Raw genomic sequence first — 18706 nt, forward strand, 5'->3', positions numbered from 1 at the left:
GTCTCCCCGGGCTCAGCCTCAACCCAGGGGGATTCCTTCTGTCAGCCTGCCCACTGACCCTACCCCCAGGGACAGGCCCCTAGCCCACCCCCCAGCCCCTCCAGGGGCAGGTCTTTCCCGTCCCGCCAGCCAGGCGCCAGGTCTCGTACCTCTGCCCGGGTCTTACCTCTGTCACGGTCTGTCTGTCACACCACCCTCTCCAGCGTTGGCTCTGACCACGAGCAGTGTGCCGGCTGCGGTGTCTCCTTTCACTGACAGCGACTCCGAAGGGTGAGAGGTGTTCACATGACACCAGAAACGTCAGCTTAGGCTGAGCTCGGCTTCGCTAGCTGCCTGGATCTTGTGACCCATTGTGTGAAAATCTGCCATGTGGTATCTTGTGGTGAGCTAACGACATCCTGGGCAGCATCACAATGGAGCCAGTTTAGTTCTGAGCCGTACTGGAGTGTCATGATGCCTGTGAACGCTCTCATCTCTGAACTTCATAACGAGATAACTAGCGTGGCTTGTTTTAAATAGGAAGGGTACGACTTGACTGGTCTGCAAATGTCTTCCTGTGTATACAGTAGTATATTTATGATATACGGGATATTCAACATTCATAATACAAACAAAGTACTGTTACACTCCTCAGTAATGGATGCCCTTTTCAAATATGTCTCATAATAATAATAATCAAAAAATTTGCATTACAGTTTCAAGTATTCTTGATTTATTTCCAAAAAACAAATTAGTAGGTCTATCACCACAAAACCTGGTACAAACAGACAGTAACAGACATTTTCTCAAATAGCTTCAGAAATATTTTAGATGTTCTCTTTATGCTTTTTAGTTTTCTCAAACTGTAGGATGCACATAGAACAGAGAGAGAGAGAACAGAGAGATATTTTTTAAAAACAAACAATGTCCCACTTATTTATAGTAAAAGCCCTTAAAAGGAACCGGAGCCTATCTGGATAATCTGAGAAATATAGTATAGTCCCCTTCATTTTCAACACAATGGCTCAGTCATTCTCACCATAGACAAGAAACGGTTACAATAACAGGTACTCACGCAGACAACAAAAGAATACAAAAACAGTTGTAAAGTTGGTTGTAGTACAGTTCAGGTTAGAAAAAAAGCATGTTTAATACATTTATAAAAAGTATTCACATAAAACAATAAGCAAACCACTGAAAATGAGTTAAACTTTTAATAAAAAAACAATAATTTACATCACAAGGACAAAAATGTTATCCATGAATAAAAAACATTCATGGGTTTTGACAAAATAGAGAAACACCCATCACTTACTTAAATAGAACATGTCAGGATAATGTTTGGAGCTTTAGTGTGCAAAGTATTTCTTTTCTAATTTGTCCTGATAAAGGAAATCATAGGTACAACATCATAGAGTAATGCCTTTTGCCTTGCTGTTTGTCTCTGTTATAGAAAATCTATAATTATATATGGAGTGCATATATTAAGTGCAAATAAATTGCCTCGTCATATTGTGCATTTTTAAAACCTCTGAGTTTTTGGTGGTTCATCCTTTCCATTAAGCAGCGATATCTTTTCCTCGTCGTGAAAAAACTATTTGAGAAGTTCTCTAGTTTTCGCTGTCATACTCAACTCTTCTATTGAAAACACAGTTTGAAATGGCCAGTGCTATTGCTTACGTCTACGTGGAACAGAAACAGGACAGCGAGCTCGCCTTGGTAGTGTGACATACTCAGACGTCAGCTGACAGCGTTCCTAGGTCTCCTCCCCTGGGTGTCCACTCCCTGTAGCAGTGCCAAGGTCCCCGGGACCAGAGAGGCCTCGGACACGGGTCCCCCTAAACACCTCCTAAAGCTGACAGACTGCTGCCTGCCTGAAGTCCTGCATAATGGCCTCACAACAGGCAGAGAGAAGGATGTAAGGGAGGGGAGGCTGGGATACCCACCCTCCGCTACCAGGCACTTAGTTGACTGTGGTCCTTGTGATAACGCCACTCCTAGGCTGACACAGGTGAGCGGGGCGTGTCTCTACCGTCACCCCCCCCCCGCTGGCTCTCCCTCTAGTGGTCCTGCTGTCGTCCGACCTCCTTCCGGCCTGGGGGTCAGGGGTCGGAGGTCAGGCGTCGGAGATGCAGCTCTGGATCTTGTCCATCCACAGCTGGGCGTTGGGGGCGTCCGACGCGCAGAAGTTGTACACCCTCTTGGTGGTCTTCAGCTGGAGAGGCGGCGACACACACACACACACTTAGACCGGATGGATGGACACATGACACCATTTTCTGAAATGGACAGGTCTAAAAGAAGGTGTCGGCTGCGACGGAGGAGTGAAAGAGAGAGGGGGGAGGGAGAGAGACACTCACGTCGAAGAAGGCCTTCTCACTGATGTGTTTGGGCGCTGCTATGGTGGGCGCGGCAACCAGGACCGACTCCACCTCCGCCAGGTCTATGTGGCCCCGGCAGTTAGTGTCTTCCCCCGTGTCATAGTACCTCAGCTGGACACACACACACACACACACACCTTACTACCACCGCTATTTGTAAGGGGGGCAGATGGCTGAGTGGTTAGGGAATCGGGCTACCAATGAGAAAGGTTGCTAGTTCGCATGACGTCGAGTCCCTGGGCGAGGCACTTTACCCTACTTGCCTCGGGGGGGCATGTCCCTGCACTTACTGTAAGTCGCTCTGGATAAGAGCGTCTGCTAAATGACTAAATGTGAGGGAGCACCAGACTGTAGCAGGTAGCGTCGGAGCCCTCACCTGATGCTTGGTGATGTCCAACACAAACCAGCGAGGCTTCCAACCCTTCAGCAGCGCCCCCCGTTTGAACAGGACCCCCTCAAACGACCTGGGGGGGGGGAAGAACGCACGTCACGTAAGAACACACGTCAACCCTCCGCCACGGGGGTGAACGGCCACAGCTCGGCCGCTGTGCGACGCCCCGTCCTCACCGGTTCTCCTCGTTCTTGGGGGTGAACTGGTTGTAGAGCGTGGCGGCGCGCCGGTTCACCCCGTTGGCGGCGGCGGCGGGGCTGCTGTCCTCCCCCAGGGCGCTGTCAGGCAGGTGCAGCATGGAGCGGCGGTGGAACGCCTGCAGGCTCGACGTGGGGATCAGGCCCGAGATGGACGCAGACTGCTTACGGAGCTGCACCGCACACACACACACACACAGGTTACATATTGAACTGGGAAAACACAGAGGACGTGGACACACCCCCATCCGCTCTGAGGAGGAGGCGGCTGCTCGGCGGTGACACTCACGTTCCCCTCCTGACGGAGGTCCTCCTGGATGCTGGCCCGCACCCTCTCCAGCGTGGCCTGCCACCTCTCTGGGGTCTGGCCCAGCTCCACCTCCAGCTTCTCCATGTCCTGGAACACCAAGCAGACACCATCAGGACACACCCTGGATGGATGGATCCGGAGCGGCATGCTGCGAAAGGGTTTGGTGTGTGTGTGTGAGAGAAATGGCTTGTGTGTGTGTGTGTGTGAGAGAGATGGCTTGTGTGTGTGTGTATAAGGGCTGGTGTGTGTGTGTGTGTGTGTGGAAGGGCTGGTGTGTGTGTTGGAGCCTCACGGTCAGCAGTTTGCTGATGGCGTCGGGCTGGGCGCGGCCCACGCTGCTGTAGCAGGGCCACACGATCCTCCTCCGGCTGGTGGCGATAGTGTCGGCCTCCTCCTCCACGCTCTCCGACCTCATGGCCATCATGCGCCAGTCGTACGACGGCCCCGTGGACAGAGTCTCGCCCGTGAAGAAGTCCCACTTGCTCAGGTTGGGGATGCTGATCGATGGCTTCAACACCGGCTACACCAAGATAAACACAACCGAAAAACCCCAAAACAGTAAATCAACTGTCTTCAGGAAGTGGGTCTGATGTCAACGTACTGGGAAGAGAAGCAAGACTACTGTACTGTGCAAGCAAACAAAACCCCATCCAAGCGACAGGATCTCCTTCGCATTACGCAGACCAGACTCATCACACTGGCTGCTGTGGGAGAGGAGCGCCGTCTCCCCGGCGATATGAATCAGCCTTAATCTCCCAGAGTGCATCAGGGCGGCGGGAAGCCAGTGGGAAAGAATGCGGCCCACCGGACCTAACACTTCCCCGAACACTTAATCACAGCCCAGCCCGCCATGTCCTGGGACCCGGGGCAAGCTACCAGGCCGCCTGTTTCTCCCCCCTGCTCCGCGTGATTTACACCGGCCTGGGAGACGTGGGCACAGGCCTGAGCCATGGCTGCGGGGGCGGTGATTAAGGGTTCTCATGAATGCCCACCACACTCCCCTACCAACCCCCTCTTCCCCTCCACACACACACACATCGTCTCCAGGAGTCCTGTTTGAAGTTGTGACTATACCCCCCCCCCCCCCCCCCCCCCCCCCCCCACTTCAGTGTAAGCAGAGGTAAACACCAACACTGAAACCTCCCACGGCTTCTCTCCTCGCCGTAAACAAGCGCGTCACGAGCAAAGCCGAGCTTCTTCGTCAGGCGATAGGACAGACGGGCCCCTCGGTGACCTCGTTCTGCCTGATAAGGAACCCGGCTCCAGAGTTCAGGCTGGATGTTCCGGAGCGTTTCCGACAAACATCAACAACAAACCGGGCAGCCTCGTTCACCGGCGGGAAAATTGGGAGAGGGAACACTGGAAGGTCAACACAAGATCCTTGTGCAAGAGTGGCGGGCTATCAATCAGCACGGACGCCGTCTGGGCAAGGAAGCATGAGGTTCTGCGTTTCTGGACTGGCTGCTCCCAGAAGGGCCCGGAATGTGGACTGAGTTTGGCCAGCGTGGGCCAGCTCTAGTGGAAGTGCACTGGAGAAGAGGCTGACATGAGGAGCCAAGCCCTGCTCGGGGGGAGGGGGGGGGGCTGGAAGGAGATGGAGCAGAGATGGCTGCTATCTGCCTGGGAAGTTACAACACCCTAGGAACAAGATCACACACTCAAAAGTACTCTGTGATGGAGCGAGCAAGCGTGCGAGTGTCCACACACACACACACACACACACACACACACACAGACATAGACAGAGAGAGACTCACAGACACATCGGAGGGGTTGTACAGGTAGTTGAAGAAGACCGGGATCCTCCGGTGCATGCGGCTGATGCATTCCCAGATGCAGACGCCTCTCCTGGCCTGCTTGTCTCCCTTGTCCTCAAACAATGTGCCTATTGGAAGGGAGAGACAAAGGGGAGACTGTTGGGCTTCAGCGACACGCACCTCTCCCACGATCGGGTGGCAGAGGGCCCTGATGGCAGATAAGGCAGCGGGCTCAGGTGCCGTCGAAGAAGTCCACCGGAGAACCTCCGCAGATAACCACCACTAGGCTGACACTCCGAAGGGGATGTCCTTGTCATTAGGCTGTGAATTCAGACTCGTACGAGCCGACACCCACACTGTTCCTGAACCCAGGGGCTTGATGGTACGGCTCAGCCCACGGTTCAAATCCCCCCTGGGTCAGGCCGCCAGGTGTACTGACCGTGCTCCAGGCGCTCGTAGTCCGAGTCCAGGAGGAAGTTCTTGAAGCGGTTGGAGATGTGGTGGTAGGCCAGGAACTTCAGATAGTGCTGATTAAACTCAAACTCCATGGGATGCTGCTCCAAGACCTGCAGGGAGAGGAGAGGGTCATTCAGGAGGCGGGACGCACAGGCCTGGCCCCGGGCCCTCTGTTGTGACTACAGATGGCCCTGGCTCGCACACACGCTCCTCATTACCCACGTCGGGAACGCGCCAGCCCGGACCAGGGGTCAGTGACATCATCATTCCCAGACACAGGCTGTGAGGAGGCAGCCCTCCAGTATCCGGGGGAGTGGCCCAGCTCAGAGGCCCCTTTGCTTCTCTGTTCCTATCTCAGGCCACCTGGGTCTACTGGCGAAAACAACAGCTGTTTCTAGGATGAGGCACTTCTATTTTGGGAGCCGTCCGGTTCCCTCTCCCCCCCGTTGGAGGCACTTTGGGGCCGCGGGCCCCGGCCAGGAGCCGCGTCGGCTTGGCAGCCGGGGGCAGCTTTCAGAAGAGACAGAAAGGCACAAACTATGTGTTGATGTAAGTGCATGGGAGTGAGACCCACGGGGACGCGGGAAACACAACGTTCTCTAAAGTTAGCCCAGTCAGCCTGGACCGGCTCCCCGGGTCTTCACCTCCCCCCCCCCCCCCAGCTTTCTGTGAGCTCTAATCCCCACAACTGCAATTTTTTACACAACAGGCGGAGAAATGCGGAGGGGGGGGGGGGGGGCAAACACGCTAGCGAGCGTGGACAGCTCCGGCACTTGACCACGGGGTTCACAGACCATCTGGACAGCAGCCTCCACTACACTGCTCCCCTGCGTACGAATCTGTCTGAATTACTTATCCGGTGTGGGGATTGCAGTTGTACAGAACTGTGGAGTGTAACAGCTGAATCCCTCTCTCTCTCTCCCTCTCTCTCTCCCTCTCTCTCTCTCTCTCTCTCTCTATCCCTCTTCCTCCTCTTCTCTTCTCCTCCCTTTCTCCTGCAGGAATGTGATGAGCTCATGAACCGGGGGTGGGAGGGGAAACAGCAGAGGGGTGTGTGTGTGTGTGTGAGAAGGGTGTGTGTGTGTGTGTGTGTAAGAAGGGTGTGTGTGTGTGTGTGTGAGACGGGTGTGTGTGTTTTGGGGGGGGGGGGGGGGGGGGGGGGGTAGGTGAGAGGGGGTGTGTCTTGCCTGGTGCACGCAGTCCAGGAACTGGAGGAAGATGGGGGTGAAGCCGCTGCCCTGGCTGCAGGGCGTGAGGTTGCTGCGCTGGCTGAACTTGTGGCCGAAGGAGAGCCAGTCCTTCTCCAGCAGCACCTGGAAGCCCTCCAGGGTCCTGTAGAACGGGTCGCTCAGCAGCTGCACCAGGGACACCACCTGGAGTGAGAGAGGGAGGGAGAGGCCGAGACGAGAGAGAGAAAGGGAGAGAGGAAGAGACAGAGATGGTGTGTGAGAGGCAGACAGACAGAGAGAGAGCGAGAGAGAAACAATGTCACATCACATCAGTGCAAATGGACGGAGAGAGAGGGAGGATCCAAGTTGAAACGGTCCCTTTCACTATCAGGACTGTGACAGGCCAAGGCCTTGAGGTCAACTGAATGAGCAGGTGAACGAGGGGCAGGGTTGAGTCTGTGGCCACGCCCCCCCCCCCCCCCCCCCCCCCCCCCCACCACCCCCCTCTCGCTCTCTCCCTCCACCCTAGATCTCCTACATGCACCGGGAAGCACATTGTCCATGGCCTCTCTGCTTGGCCAGGCTCCCTGGCCCTGTCTCCTCCAGCCAGGAGAGGAGGCTCCACACGTGTGGAAATGAAGACCACCCCCCTCCCCACCACCACCACCACCTCAGGCCAGAGAGATGTTTTAGTCTGGCTGCCTCTCTGCACGGCCCGGTCCAGACCTGAGCTCCTCGTTCCCGAGGGCGGATGGGAGAGGATGAAGAAAGGGAGAAGGAGAGGATGCGCATGCAGCCAGCTCAGACAGGACGCCAGAAACACGGCCCGCAGCATCCTTTCACGCAAAATTGAATTTGACAAAATAAAAGTGCAGAGGAGGCCCTGTCTCCTGAGGGTGTGTGAGGTTTATTTTTTCGGGGGCCAGTAAGGAGGACGCGCTGGGCTGGACACGTGCCTGGCAAGCTTTACCACAGCAGCTCCACGCTGTACAGCACCAGTAAACACTTTTGTAGGACATGCATGCGCGCTCTGCCTTGCCCAATAACGCCGTGGAAAACATGAGCTCACGGAGCAACTATGAGACAAAATGCTGATTACAGCAAAAGGCCTGGAAGACAAGGCCTGTTCCACAGCTGGCACAACGGTGTCGCTAGGAGTCTGATCCTGATGGAAGGATTCACTTCCAGAACAGTGGAGGTACCGTACCGATCGACACTTTCAGCCCCTCTTTCCACCTGCTCTCATCCTGCTCCCTTCCTTCAAATCTTCTCCTTTAGTCTTGTGTAGGTGTCTGTGGTGTGTGTGTGTGTGTCTATGGTGTGTGTGTGTGTGGTGTGAGTGTGGTGTATGTGTATGGGCTGTGTGTGTGTGTGTGGTGTCTGGTGTGTGTGTGTGTGGTCTGTGGTGTGTGTGTGTGGTGTCTGGTGTGTGTGTGTGTGCTCTGTGGTGTGTGTGTGTGTGGTCTGTGGTGTGTGTGTGTGTATGGGCTGTGTGTGTGTGTGTGTGTGTGTGGTGTGTGGTCTCTGGTGTGTGTGTGTGTGTAGGCTGTGTGTGTGTTTGTGTGTGGTGTGTGTGGTGTGTGTGTGTGCTCTGTGGTGTGTGTGTGTGTGTGTGGTCTGTGGTGTGTGTGTGTGTATGGGCTGTGTGTGTGTGTGTGTGTGTGGTGTCCTACCTGCGTGGTGATGTCCCAGCCGTCTTCCAGGCTGAGCAGGATGGACGAGCCGCTGTCCAGCAGCTCCACCAGGATCTGAGCCAGCTGCAGCAGCTTGTGAAGCTGGGGAACACACACACACGTGCATATAAACACACACACGCGCGCGGTTGGTCTCACTCTAACCCTACTGCTATTTTTGGTCTACAATCAGTGGAGTGCTGCAGAGGATAACTTGGTGCCATGGCAGGACTCCCCCCCCCCCCTCCCCTCCCCCGGACAGAGCTGCTGCTCTGGGTGAATGTAAAGACATGGGCTGCATGGGATCTGCTCGCAGGATGACAGCCAGCCAGCCTCCCTCACCAGTGGGTGTACACGTGTTAGCCTTTCCCTTGGGAAAGCTCTTCATGACAGAATAAACCAGGGGGGTCAAAGTCACAGACAGCCAGACAGCCAGACCATGGGGAGCACAGGGCTGGCTCTTTCTCACCGAACCCGGGACCGAGGTTCTGAAGGCTGGTGGCTGCTGATGGAATGATGGCCGCATGAGTATAAATCAGCGTGTGTGTGTGTGCTCACCTGCATGATCCACTCAGAGTCCTCCAGGGCTTTGAGGAAAGAGTCCTCTGCGTCCGTAGACGTGGCGCTGGGTTCACAGGCTCTCAGCAGCTTCTTAAAGGAGGCTTTCACCTGCCGCGTGTCGGCAAAGTCCACGGGCACCAGCTCACAGTTCAGAGAAGAGTCCAGTTTGAAGCCCTGCGACACAAGGAACGGCAGTCAAAACACAAGACACGACCGCAGATTCTTACTGTTCTTACTAACCCAAGGTGAGCGGGGATTCCCGTTTTCAGAACAGAACTGGCTAGTGCCACATGCAAGAGCACTGAATAAAAGACCCACACTTATCCTGTCCCCCTGTCAAACATCGATATGATATTGAGTCTGTCCTCAGACTGAAAATAAGACAATATCAGACAAGGCCAGGCAAATGTGAGAGAACACTGTTTCTGGAAGTGTGGCCATCGGCCAATGGCCTCCGTCCACGCAGTTGGCAACTCCAGCATACTAACGGTTATTTATAACCACATTTAGCCAAAGTAAAGAATATCCATTTCATATTCAACACACCCTCAGGCACACTGCACCATGATACCAGGGAGGAGAAGGAGCAGAGAGTCCCAGCACTTGTCCAACCGTAATATTATCTGAGACAAGGGGCTGGACTTATAAATCAGAATTGGATGAAAGGCAATCAAGGGCTCCTTATCAGCTGGACAATTTACAGTCAGTTGGAACAAACAGCAGTTACTGACCTTACACTTCTCCAAAAAACCAACACACAGCCAAAAGATAAAAACATCTCACACCAGTCAGCCACACACGGCATCGAATAGCTGCATCCTTCCATCAGTTAGTGTCCTAAATCATGGAGACACAGACAGCAGTACCCATGGCAACCTTCACAGGAAGTTACATCAGGACCCACGCCTACCCTGAGGTGGGACTTTTCTCCAAAGATGTAGAAGGCGGCCTGCTGTTTGAGCAGCTGGGCCTGCAGGCTGTCGCTGCCTGCGGGGGGCGCCAGATCCTTCCCTGCTAGCCTGGCCCCCACCTCTGCTGCTGACGTGTGCTGGCTGAACCTGCTGCTGGAGCGCAGGCTGGCCCACACGCCTGGGACACACACACACACACAGACACACACACACACAGACACACACACAGAGACACACACACACACAGACACACACACAGAGACACACACACACACAGACACACACACACACACAGAGACACACACACACACAGACACACACACACACAGACACACACACACAGACACACACACACACAGACACACACACACACAGACACACACACACACAGACACACACACAGAGACACACACACACACAGACACACACACACACAGACACACACACACACAGACACACACACAGAGACACACACACACACAGACACACACACACACAGACACACACACACACAGACACACACACAGAGACACACACACACACAGACACACACACAGAGACACACACACACACAGACACACACACACACACACACAGACACACACACACACAGACACACACACAGAGACACACAGATACACACACACACATACACGCACACACAGATACACACAGACACACACACACACACAGACACACACATACAGAGACACAAACACAGATACACAAAGACACACATACACGCACACACACACACCAGAAACACAGGCATGCACGCATACACACACAAACCAAAAACACAGACACACACACAGTTAACATCACAGGATCACAGACACCTGCAACAATTCAGAGTTTAACATCACAACATGATGTAATGACATGGCTTACAGTTGCCACAGAAAATGATCGATGGTTAAAAAGAAAATGACATACAGCAACATGACCATAACAAGGATAAATATCGATTCACTAATTCGAAAGGATCAAAAAGTACACCTTAAGATCTTAACGGACACAATCTACGCTTTTCAAGGAGTTGGAATCCTGCCCGACCACACACAATCAAACAAGAGCGTCCTAACTCTTCTCTGTCTTCCAGCCAACATACTAGTCCCAAACCCTTCCTCCCCTAACCTAGTCCTAGTGCTCGCCTGACTACCTATCTGAGGCCTAATTCTACCACACGTTAGGACCGAGAGCTAAACTGCAGTCACGAGACAGACCGCAGTGCAGTCGTACCCAGCGACTCAGGGCGAGAGAGAAACCCACAACTTCCCCGTTCAAACCCCAGACTGGCCCCAAAGCCCACGAAGGGATGTGACAGGTTCTATTCTGCTCCACAGTTCCTTCCCCTGTTTCTGGAAAGAGAGAGGCGGGCGGGGCCACAGGGTTCCGAGGGGGGCCCCCAGACGCCGACGTTAAACAGGGGCACAGGGTTTGGAGGGTTAGGGTGAGTGTGAAGTTATGAGCGAGGAGTGGATCGAGGAGACCAGGGGGCCTCTGAAAGGGTTGTGGGTGGAAGGTTAGGTGCAGACCAGAGAAGAGCAGAGACACACTATACCTTGATTGTGGATGCGTCCCTTAGGGGCAGGTTTTTGGTTTGAGTGAGTGAATAGTTTATCCCTGTACCCAAGCACTGGTGGGGTTGTGAGTACGAGGGGAGAGGAGAGGGAGGGTACAGAAAGAGAACAACAATCAGATGGACATACGTAGCAGGCGATACACACTCCACCCCGAGACTGTATGACCCTACGAGACACACGCACACACGCACACGTCATACACCCCCACCCCAGGAGTCATGGTAGAGACAGAGTGTACACCTCGGATGCCGTGATGGTGAGACAGACGTGAACTGATGAATGGAGCAATCGACTGAATGAGGGTCAACATGCAATGGCGTTTGATTGTCCAGGATGGGGCGTCGAGGAAGAAAACGGAAGCATAGGAATCCAAGACGCTCAGTTCCTGGAACGCGTGTCTCGGTCTTTCTAGATGTGCCCGATCAACAACATTCAGGCTTAAATCGGAATCTTCAAAAGCCAACGAGTCAGCACGTTGTCCGGTTAGTCATCTACCACTGCTGTTGCAAGCCTGGGACGAAGGGAGATGGTTGCACTTGACCTAAATTCACAGCAATTCCTTTCTCGGAAGAACCGTGTAAAAATATGATCACCCAGATTGCACCCTGTATCACCAGACTGTGTTCCTTCCATCCCTTCCTGTAAGCTCAAATCTATTGCCTGCTAAATCGAGTGGTTGTTAAGCGTAACCTACTCCAAACCAAAGCACATGCTTCGGCTTTTTCAAAACTGTGCCTAGCCCAGGTGGTCGCAGGGTGAGAAATGACATGCTCTCCAGAAGTTTGGAGAAACAGTGGTAACGATTTAGGGCTTGCAGCTCTACATGAGTATGGGACTTGGAACAGTTGGCCCGGGTAGTCTAGCCATCTTGTACAGCCTGCTTGAAGTCATGGACCCCGCCCTTCAATGACAGCAACCTGATATCAGCAACTATTCTCTTCAGGACCTCTGGTGTATCTTGTTTGTAGATTGTATGATATTGGTTCATCGGCACGCACACACACACACACACACAAACACACACACACACACGCACACACACGCAAACACACACACACACACACACACACACACAAAAAGACAGACTCACCTCCTCTGGCAAAGCTATTGGAGAAGGGCATGTCCAAATGGACCGGAGCCATCTTTGGCATTCTGGATGTCCTCCTTTCACTGCCTATAGCGTGCACATATACACACACACACACACACACACACACACACACACACACACACACACACACACACACTTATGATTATACTAAGTTCAGCTGAAAGTCATTGAGCAACTACCCAGCTGTGAGGAGATAGACACTATGTGGGGGGTGCTCTAAGTTAGCATGTCCCCCATCGCCCACTAAGGACAGACACACCTTCACAGAGTCTGTCAGAGCACACAGTGTGTGTGTGTGTGTGTGGGGGGAGGTAATCGATAAAACAAAGGTTTACACCATCTAGACCGGGGCAGGAATGGGAATAGAAGTCTGATAGCAGTGTTCAATTCTACCTCAGACAAAGAAGTCCCAAATCTGGGATTCCTGGTCACATGATGGGAAGTGAACCCGAGCCCCTCCGGAGACTCCCACCAATCTGAGACGGGCCTGAATCTCCACACAGCGACGGACGTGCTCTCTGTCGACGCTGTGCTCGCTTCTGACCCAGTTCCCAGAGACAAACAGTCGACGCCGATATAAAGGGGAACCGTTTGTCCGCTGACGCTGCGAGAGTGACTGTGCGCGCGAGTGTGTGAGAAACGGCCAGTGCGCGCGGCGGTCCCCCTAGTCTGGCACGGCGGCTCCCGTCCGTCCGCAGGGGTTACGGACGCAGGGGGTGACCCCGCGGTGTCCTGTTCCTCTTACGCAACCCAACATTGTGCCTCAGTTCCTGCCCTCGCCACCACGGACCCCCGAAATAACCCAGGTCACATGGGAGAGGAAGACCCCGGGCGATAAGCAGCAGCAAAACAGCCCCATGACCCAGGACAAAACAGGAACACGAGACGAAAACAACAGCAGTGTGGAGTCTGGAGGGAGACAGGAGGAGAGAGGAGGAGGAGGGTGGAGAGGAGGCAGAGGGAGAGCTTTACCTGGCGACATGCCGATGAGCGAGCGGTTGGTCAAGGTGTTGCTGCCGTTGAGTTTGAAGTAGATGGGGATGGAGCTGAGGATGGCCTGCAGGTACTTCTCCTGCTCCAGACTGCTGGAGGACTCAGAGGACGAGGCGGGAGCTACAGGCAGGGAGCAGGGCCGTCACTACACACACAGATACCTAATGCCACCCAGACACAACCCCTGGGGCTGTAGTCTGGGGGAAAATCAGCAATTTCCTGGTTGTGAGTGAGAGAGAGGGTGCGTGTCTGTGTGCAAAAAAGAGAGAGTGTGTGTACGCGCGAGTGTGTGTGTGTGTGTGTGCGGGCCCACCTGTGGAGGAGGGGTTCTGGGACTTGAAGAGCCCCACCACACTCTTGCCATGGAACCCTCCGGAGCGCAGCAGCACAGCCTTGGTGCGGGGGTGCTTCCAGCACACCACAGGCAGACGGTTGTGTCTGTAGCAGCGGGCCACCTTGTGAAGACTGCTGTCCTGCACGGACTGAGGCACCACCAGGAGCCCCGGGTAGCTGTGGAACACACACACACACACACACACAGTCAGCAGCTATGGAGGTAGTGTCATACAGCAATGTTTCATATCTGAACTGCATGGGAAATGTCAGTGTGTGGTCTGGGATAAAAACAACCCCTCCATCAATGGCCTTTGACATCGTGAAAACAACAGCCCACTGGCTTCTGCCCTCTACTATCTGGACTGGCCCTGTGTGTGTGTCTGTGCGTGTGTGTGCGTGTGTGGGGGTAAAGCTGACCTGCGGCAGAGAGAGTAGAGCCTGTTGACAGCCGTGACTCTGAACTGCTCTCCAGTCTTGGAGCGAGACGAGCTGGCGGTGATGGTGCCCAGCCCCAGGCGCTGGTAGTCCCAGAAACAGGCCCGCTCCACCAGCTGCTCCATGGTGGACTTCTCAGACGCCCTCAGAGTGCTGCTGGGGGGCGGCTCGCCCTCGTCCGACACTGTAGCACGCACACACACACGCACGCACACACACACACACACACACACACACACACACGCACACAGACTGCTTTTAGATAAGACACATCTGGTGTGGAACTAGTCCAACAGCCTATCTCTGTTTGGTAATCACCTCTCCTCCTCCTCAACTTACGCTGTCCTTCTCCCTATGCCAACTCCCCCTCCCCCTTCCCCCTTCCTCCCCCCCCCCCCCCCCCCCCCTTCCTCCCCCCTCCTCCTCACCTGAGATGTCGTCATCCTCGTGCCAGGTCATGCGGCTGCCCCGGTCGTTCTTCTTCAGAGTTGTCTGGCCGCCACGCCCCATGGTGATCTTCCCGGCTTTCTTGGCTCCTTTCACGATGGTTTTGGACAGCGTCCTAGGGGGGGGGGGGGGGGGGGGGGAAGGAAGAGGAGCACAGGAGAGGGGATGAAGACTATTCATCACATCCTTGATGAGATCAGAGGATTGTCCAACATTTGCAAACAGGGGAACCCACCGCTGAGTTGTGTGATTGACGGCAGGAACAGTTCATGAGATATCATCATCCAACTATGATTACAGGAATCTATGTGTGTGTGCGTGTATTAATCTCTGTGGCTCGATTATTATTATTAACTGCAGCAGGTGTATGGCTCAGGACTCAAGGAGGGTGTAGGTAGAGGTAAAGGTAGAGAGTGGAGGTAGAGAGTGGAGGTAGAGGGTGGAGGTAGAGGGTGGAGTTACAGAGTGGAGGTAGAGAGTGGAGGTAGAGGGTGGAGGTAGAGGGTGGAGTTAGAGAGTGGAGGTAGAGGGTGGAGGTAGAAGGTAGAGGGTGGAGGTAGAGGGTGGAGGTAGAGGGTGGAGGTAGAGGGTAGAGGGTGAAGGTAGAGGGTGGAGGTAGAGAGTAGAGGAAGAGGGTGGAGGTAGAGGGTGGAGGTATAGAGTAGAGGTAGAGGGTGGAGGTAGAGGGTGGAGGTAGAGGGTGGAGTAGAGGGTAGAGGTAAAGGGTGAAGGTAGAGGGTGGAGGTAGAGGGTGGAGGTAGAGGATGGATGTAGAGGGTGGAGGTATAGAGTGGAGGTAAAGGGTGAAGGTAGAGGGTGGAGGTAGAGGGTGAAGGTAGAGGGTGGAGGTAGAGGGTGGAGGTAGAGGATGGAGGTAGAGGGTGGAGGTATAGAGTGGAGGTAAAGGGTGAAGGTAGAGGATGGAGGTAGAGGGTGAAGGTAGAGGGTGGAGGTAGAGGGTGGAGGTAGAGGGTGGAGGTAGAGAGTGAAGGTAGAGGGTGGAGGTAGAGGGTGAAGGTAGAGGGTGGAGGTAGAGGGTGAAGGTAGAGGGTGGAGGTAGAGAGTGGAGGTAGAGGCAGGGCTGACCTGAAGCCTGTGTTCCTCTCTTTCTGTTTGGGGAGGATCAGTTGGGGGGCTGTCTGACCGGCCGCAAAGGCAAACACGCTGAAGATGGATTGTGGGTAACGAATTCTCTGGAGGTGCTTCCTGAAGATCTCCACCATCTCGGAGCTCACCTCCTCATCGAAGGCCACCTTGATCAGCTACAGGGGGGGTGGGGGGGGGGGCAGAGGGAGAAGATGAGGGAGGTGGAGCAACCATCACTAACAGCTCACATCCCAGACCCATCGTGGAACAGCTGAAAATATTAGAACCATGAATGAGAAGGTCTGCTGTAATGGACTCCTCTAAAGCCAAAAAACATGTGCAGCAAACAGCGATTTTAGCAAGCGCTTTAGTGTCCGAAACAGAATGTACGGAATGGAAGAATTCGCATATTTCTCAGAGAACATCTTCCATGGGTGAGGCTGGGGCCTCGACGAGAGCTCATCCTCCCTCTGACACCCCCCCCCCCCCCCCACACACACACACCCCATCCTCCATGAGCACACATCTGACCCCCCTCAGGGACCCCCGGTGGACTGCACCTCTCAGTGCTCTGACAGTGGAGCCCAGACACATACGCTGGCCAGGGTTAACACACAACTCACACATGAAAACACACACACACAGGCAAGCCAAGTGACCCCCCCCCCTGCAAACACTGAGCTTTTTATTGTCCCTGTTACTAAAAAGATAGGAATGAACCATAAAAACTTTACAACACTTCATGAATTGTGAAAGACCAAAACCATGTGCTACGTCGCATACATCTCATTTTTTGGGGGTTCTTCCTTAACTCTTAACTCAACATACCATTACACAAGGTTACTTTCAAAGACTGTAATAACATGAAGGCGGATGTAGGTTGGGAATCTGGAACATTTACATTACATTTACATTTAGTCATTTAGCCAACACTTTTATCAAGAGCGACGTACAGTAAGTACAGGGACATTCCCCCGAGGCAAGTAGGGTGAAGTGCCTTACCCAAGGACACAACGTCATTTGACACGGTCAGGAATCGAACCTCGGCAACCTTCTGATTAATAGCCCAATTCACTAACCGCTCAGCCAGGGGGGGTCAGATGTCACAACTTCCACAGGACTATATGGGCTCTCCTGGAACATTCTGCCAGTCACAGTGTGGAGTCAATTACAGAAGAACCCCTTACGCACCGAGCCTGAGGTTTCAATTTGCTCCATGAATGTACTCAATATTGTTCAAACATGCCGCCCAAAGGGATAATCATACAATCCTTTTCATTAGGATTGTGTGGTGGTGGTGTGGTGGTGAGGTGGTAAGGTGGTTGTGTGGTGGTGTGGTGGTGGTGTGGTGGTGTGGTGGTGGTGAGGTGGTGAGGTGGTGGTGAGGTGGTGAGGTGGTGGTGTGGTGGTGTGGTGGTGGTGAGGTGGTGAGGTGGTGAGGTGGTGGTGAGGTGGTGGTGTGGTGGTGGTGGTGTGCGGGTGGTGTGGTGGTGGTGTACCTGGAAGGTGGCGGAGCGGAGCTGCAGCCCCTCCTGCATGTGCTGCTGCAGAAGGTTCTGGATGCTGATCTTCTTGTCCTTGGTCAGGGTGGACACTGGGAAGCTCCTGATGACCACCTGCTCCCCCACTGCTCACACAGAGACACACCTTAGACCTCACAGAGACCCAACACCTCACCCTCACACCTTAGACCTCACAGAGACCCAACACCTCACCCTCACACCTTAGACCTCACAGAGACCCAACACCTCACCCTCACACCTCACCACCCACAGAGACACAACACCTCACCCTCACCCCCCCCCCCCCCCCCCTGCTTCACCCACGCAACACTCAACCAACCCTCCCAACCTCCAGCTTGGACGTTCATACTCCAGGCAGGATTCACAGCTGAAAGACGCATGTTCAACCTCCGGCCATTTCTAGAGACTTCTACAGGTGATCACAGTGCTAATGGTGATGACAGTAATGCATCGAGCAGAAAGCCTACCGAGAGGGTCGTGGGGGGCGCCCTTGAAGATGATGCGGTAGGTCGTGAGGAAGAGGGCTCCCTCTGCTGGGAGGATGTGAGGCCCCCCCAGGAGCCCCCCTGTGGCCTCCTCCCGTCCATCGGGGTCCAGGACCACCCGCAGCCCCTCCGACACAAACTCCTCCCCCGGGAGCAGCACCGGACGCAGGATCTTAGGCTGCGGGGGGGGCAAGAGGTCACGGAGGTTACACTGACTGCACAGGCAGTACACAGGCCTCGTATCGACACAGACATGCATGGGTATGTGAACAAAGGTCCGGAAAAACACAGACAAATGCACCTATGCGCGTCCACATGCCCCCCCCCCCCCCCCACACATACACACACACTCAGCATATTGGCTAGGACATCAGCAGGTCACACATATACCCTGTTACACCACCGCAACATCTCATAAAACCCTTTAGCGCATCCACACACACTATAATGGTCAATCAGCATGCCAGGGTTTACATCCACTGATCCAGGGCCAAGGAAGCAATGTCTTGTACTCGGGGCTCTGAGGAAGATAATGACCAGCTGTAAACTAACGGTTCTGGGGAACAAGTCGTTCTTTCTACACATTTCTATGAACAATAATTCCACTCCCAATGTAATTTTTGATACATGATTCGTAGTTCAATGTGAACCACATGGACAGTGACTGCAGAATGCACAATATCTCCTCAGTGACCCCCCCCCCCCCCACCCCTCCCCAACAACATGATTAATATTTCGACAAAAATGCAGGAACCAATGTTGCTGCAACATCCGAGCCAAGTAACGCAATCAAGTCTGAAAACAGCAAAAGGGGGTGTTGGTGAGGCCAGCGGCATGCAGGTGTCTGAGCCCCCCTCATCACCCCCCCCCCATCCTCCCCCCTTCCCCTCTCACCCTTACCCCCCCCCCCCCCCACACA

At 54.1% G+C, this 18706-nt stretch overlaps 1 protein-coding gene across 1 annotated transcript in view; it reads right to left on the reverse strand.

Annotated features, from left to right (window-relative positions):
- Positions 1–1178: 1178 nt before the first annotated feature.
- Positions 1179–18706, reverse strand: part of sbf2 (SET binding factor 2) — a 78490-nt gene continuing 60962 nt past the window's right edge. Inside the window, 21 exon segments of the mRNA XM_047041270.1 lie at positions 1179–2194; positions 2340–2471; positions 2737–2824; positions 2928–3121; positions 3238–3345; positions 3551–3778; positions 5016–5143; positions 5455–5581; positions 6659–6844; positions 8314–8415; positions 8872–9048; positions 9785–9963; positions 11350–11424; positions 12462–12545; positions 13455–13595; positions 13789–13985; positions 14229–14430; positions 14675–14808; positions 15780–15955; positions 17279–17406; positions 17770–17965. Coding sequence (XP_046897226.1) covers positions 2096–2194; positions 2340–2471; positions 2737–2824; positions 2928–3121; positions 3238–3345; positions 3551–3778; positions 5016–5143; positions 5455–5581; positions 6659–6844; positions 8314–8415; positions 8872–9048; positions 9785–9963; positions 11350–11424; positions 12462–12545; positions 13455–13595; positions 13789–13985; positions 14229–14430; positions 14675–14808; positions 15780–15955; positions 17279–17406; positions 17770–17965 — 3081 coding nt within the window. The 3' untranslated portion in view covers positions 1179–2095.

The sequence above is a fragment of the Hypomesus transpacificus genome, chromosome 19 (genome assembly GCF_021917145.1).
Source record: "Hypomesus transpacificus isolate Combined female chromosome 19, fHypTra1, whole genome shotgun sequence".
NCBI lineage: Eukaryota > Metazoa > Chordata > Actinopteri > Osmeriformes > Osmeridae > Hypomesus > Hypomesus transpacificus.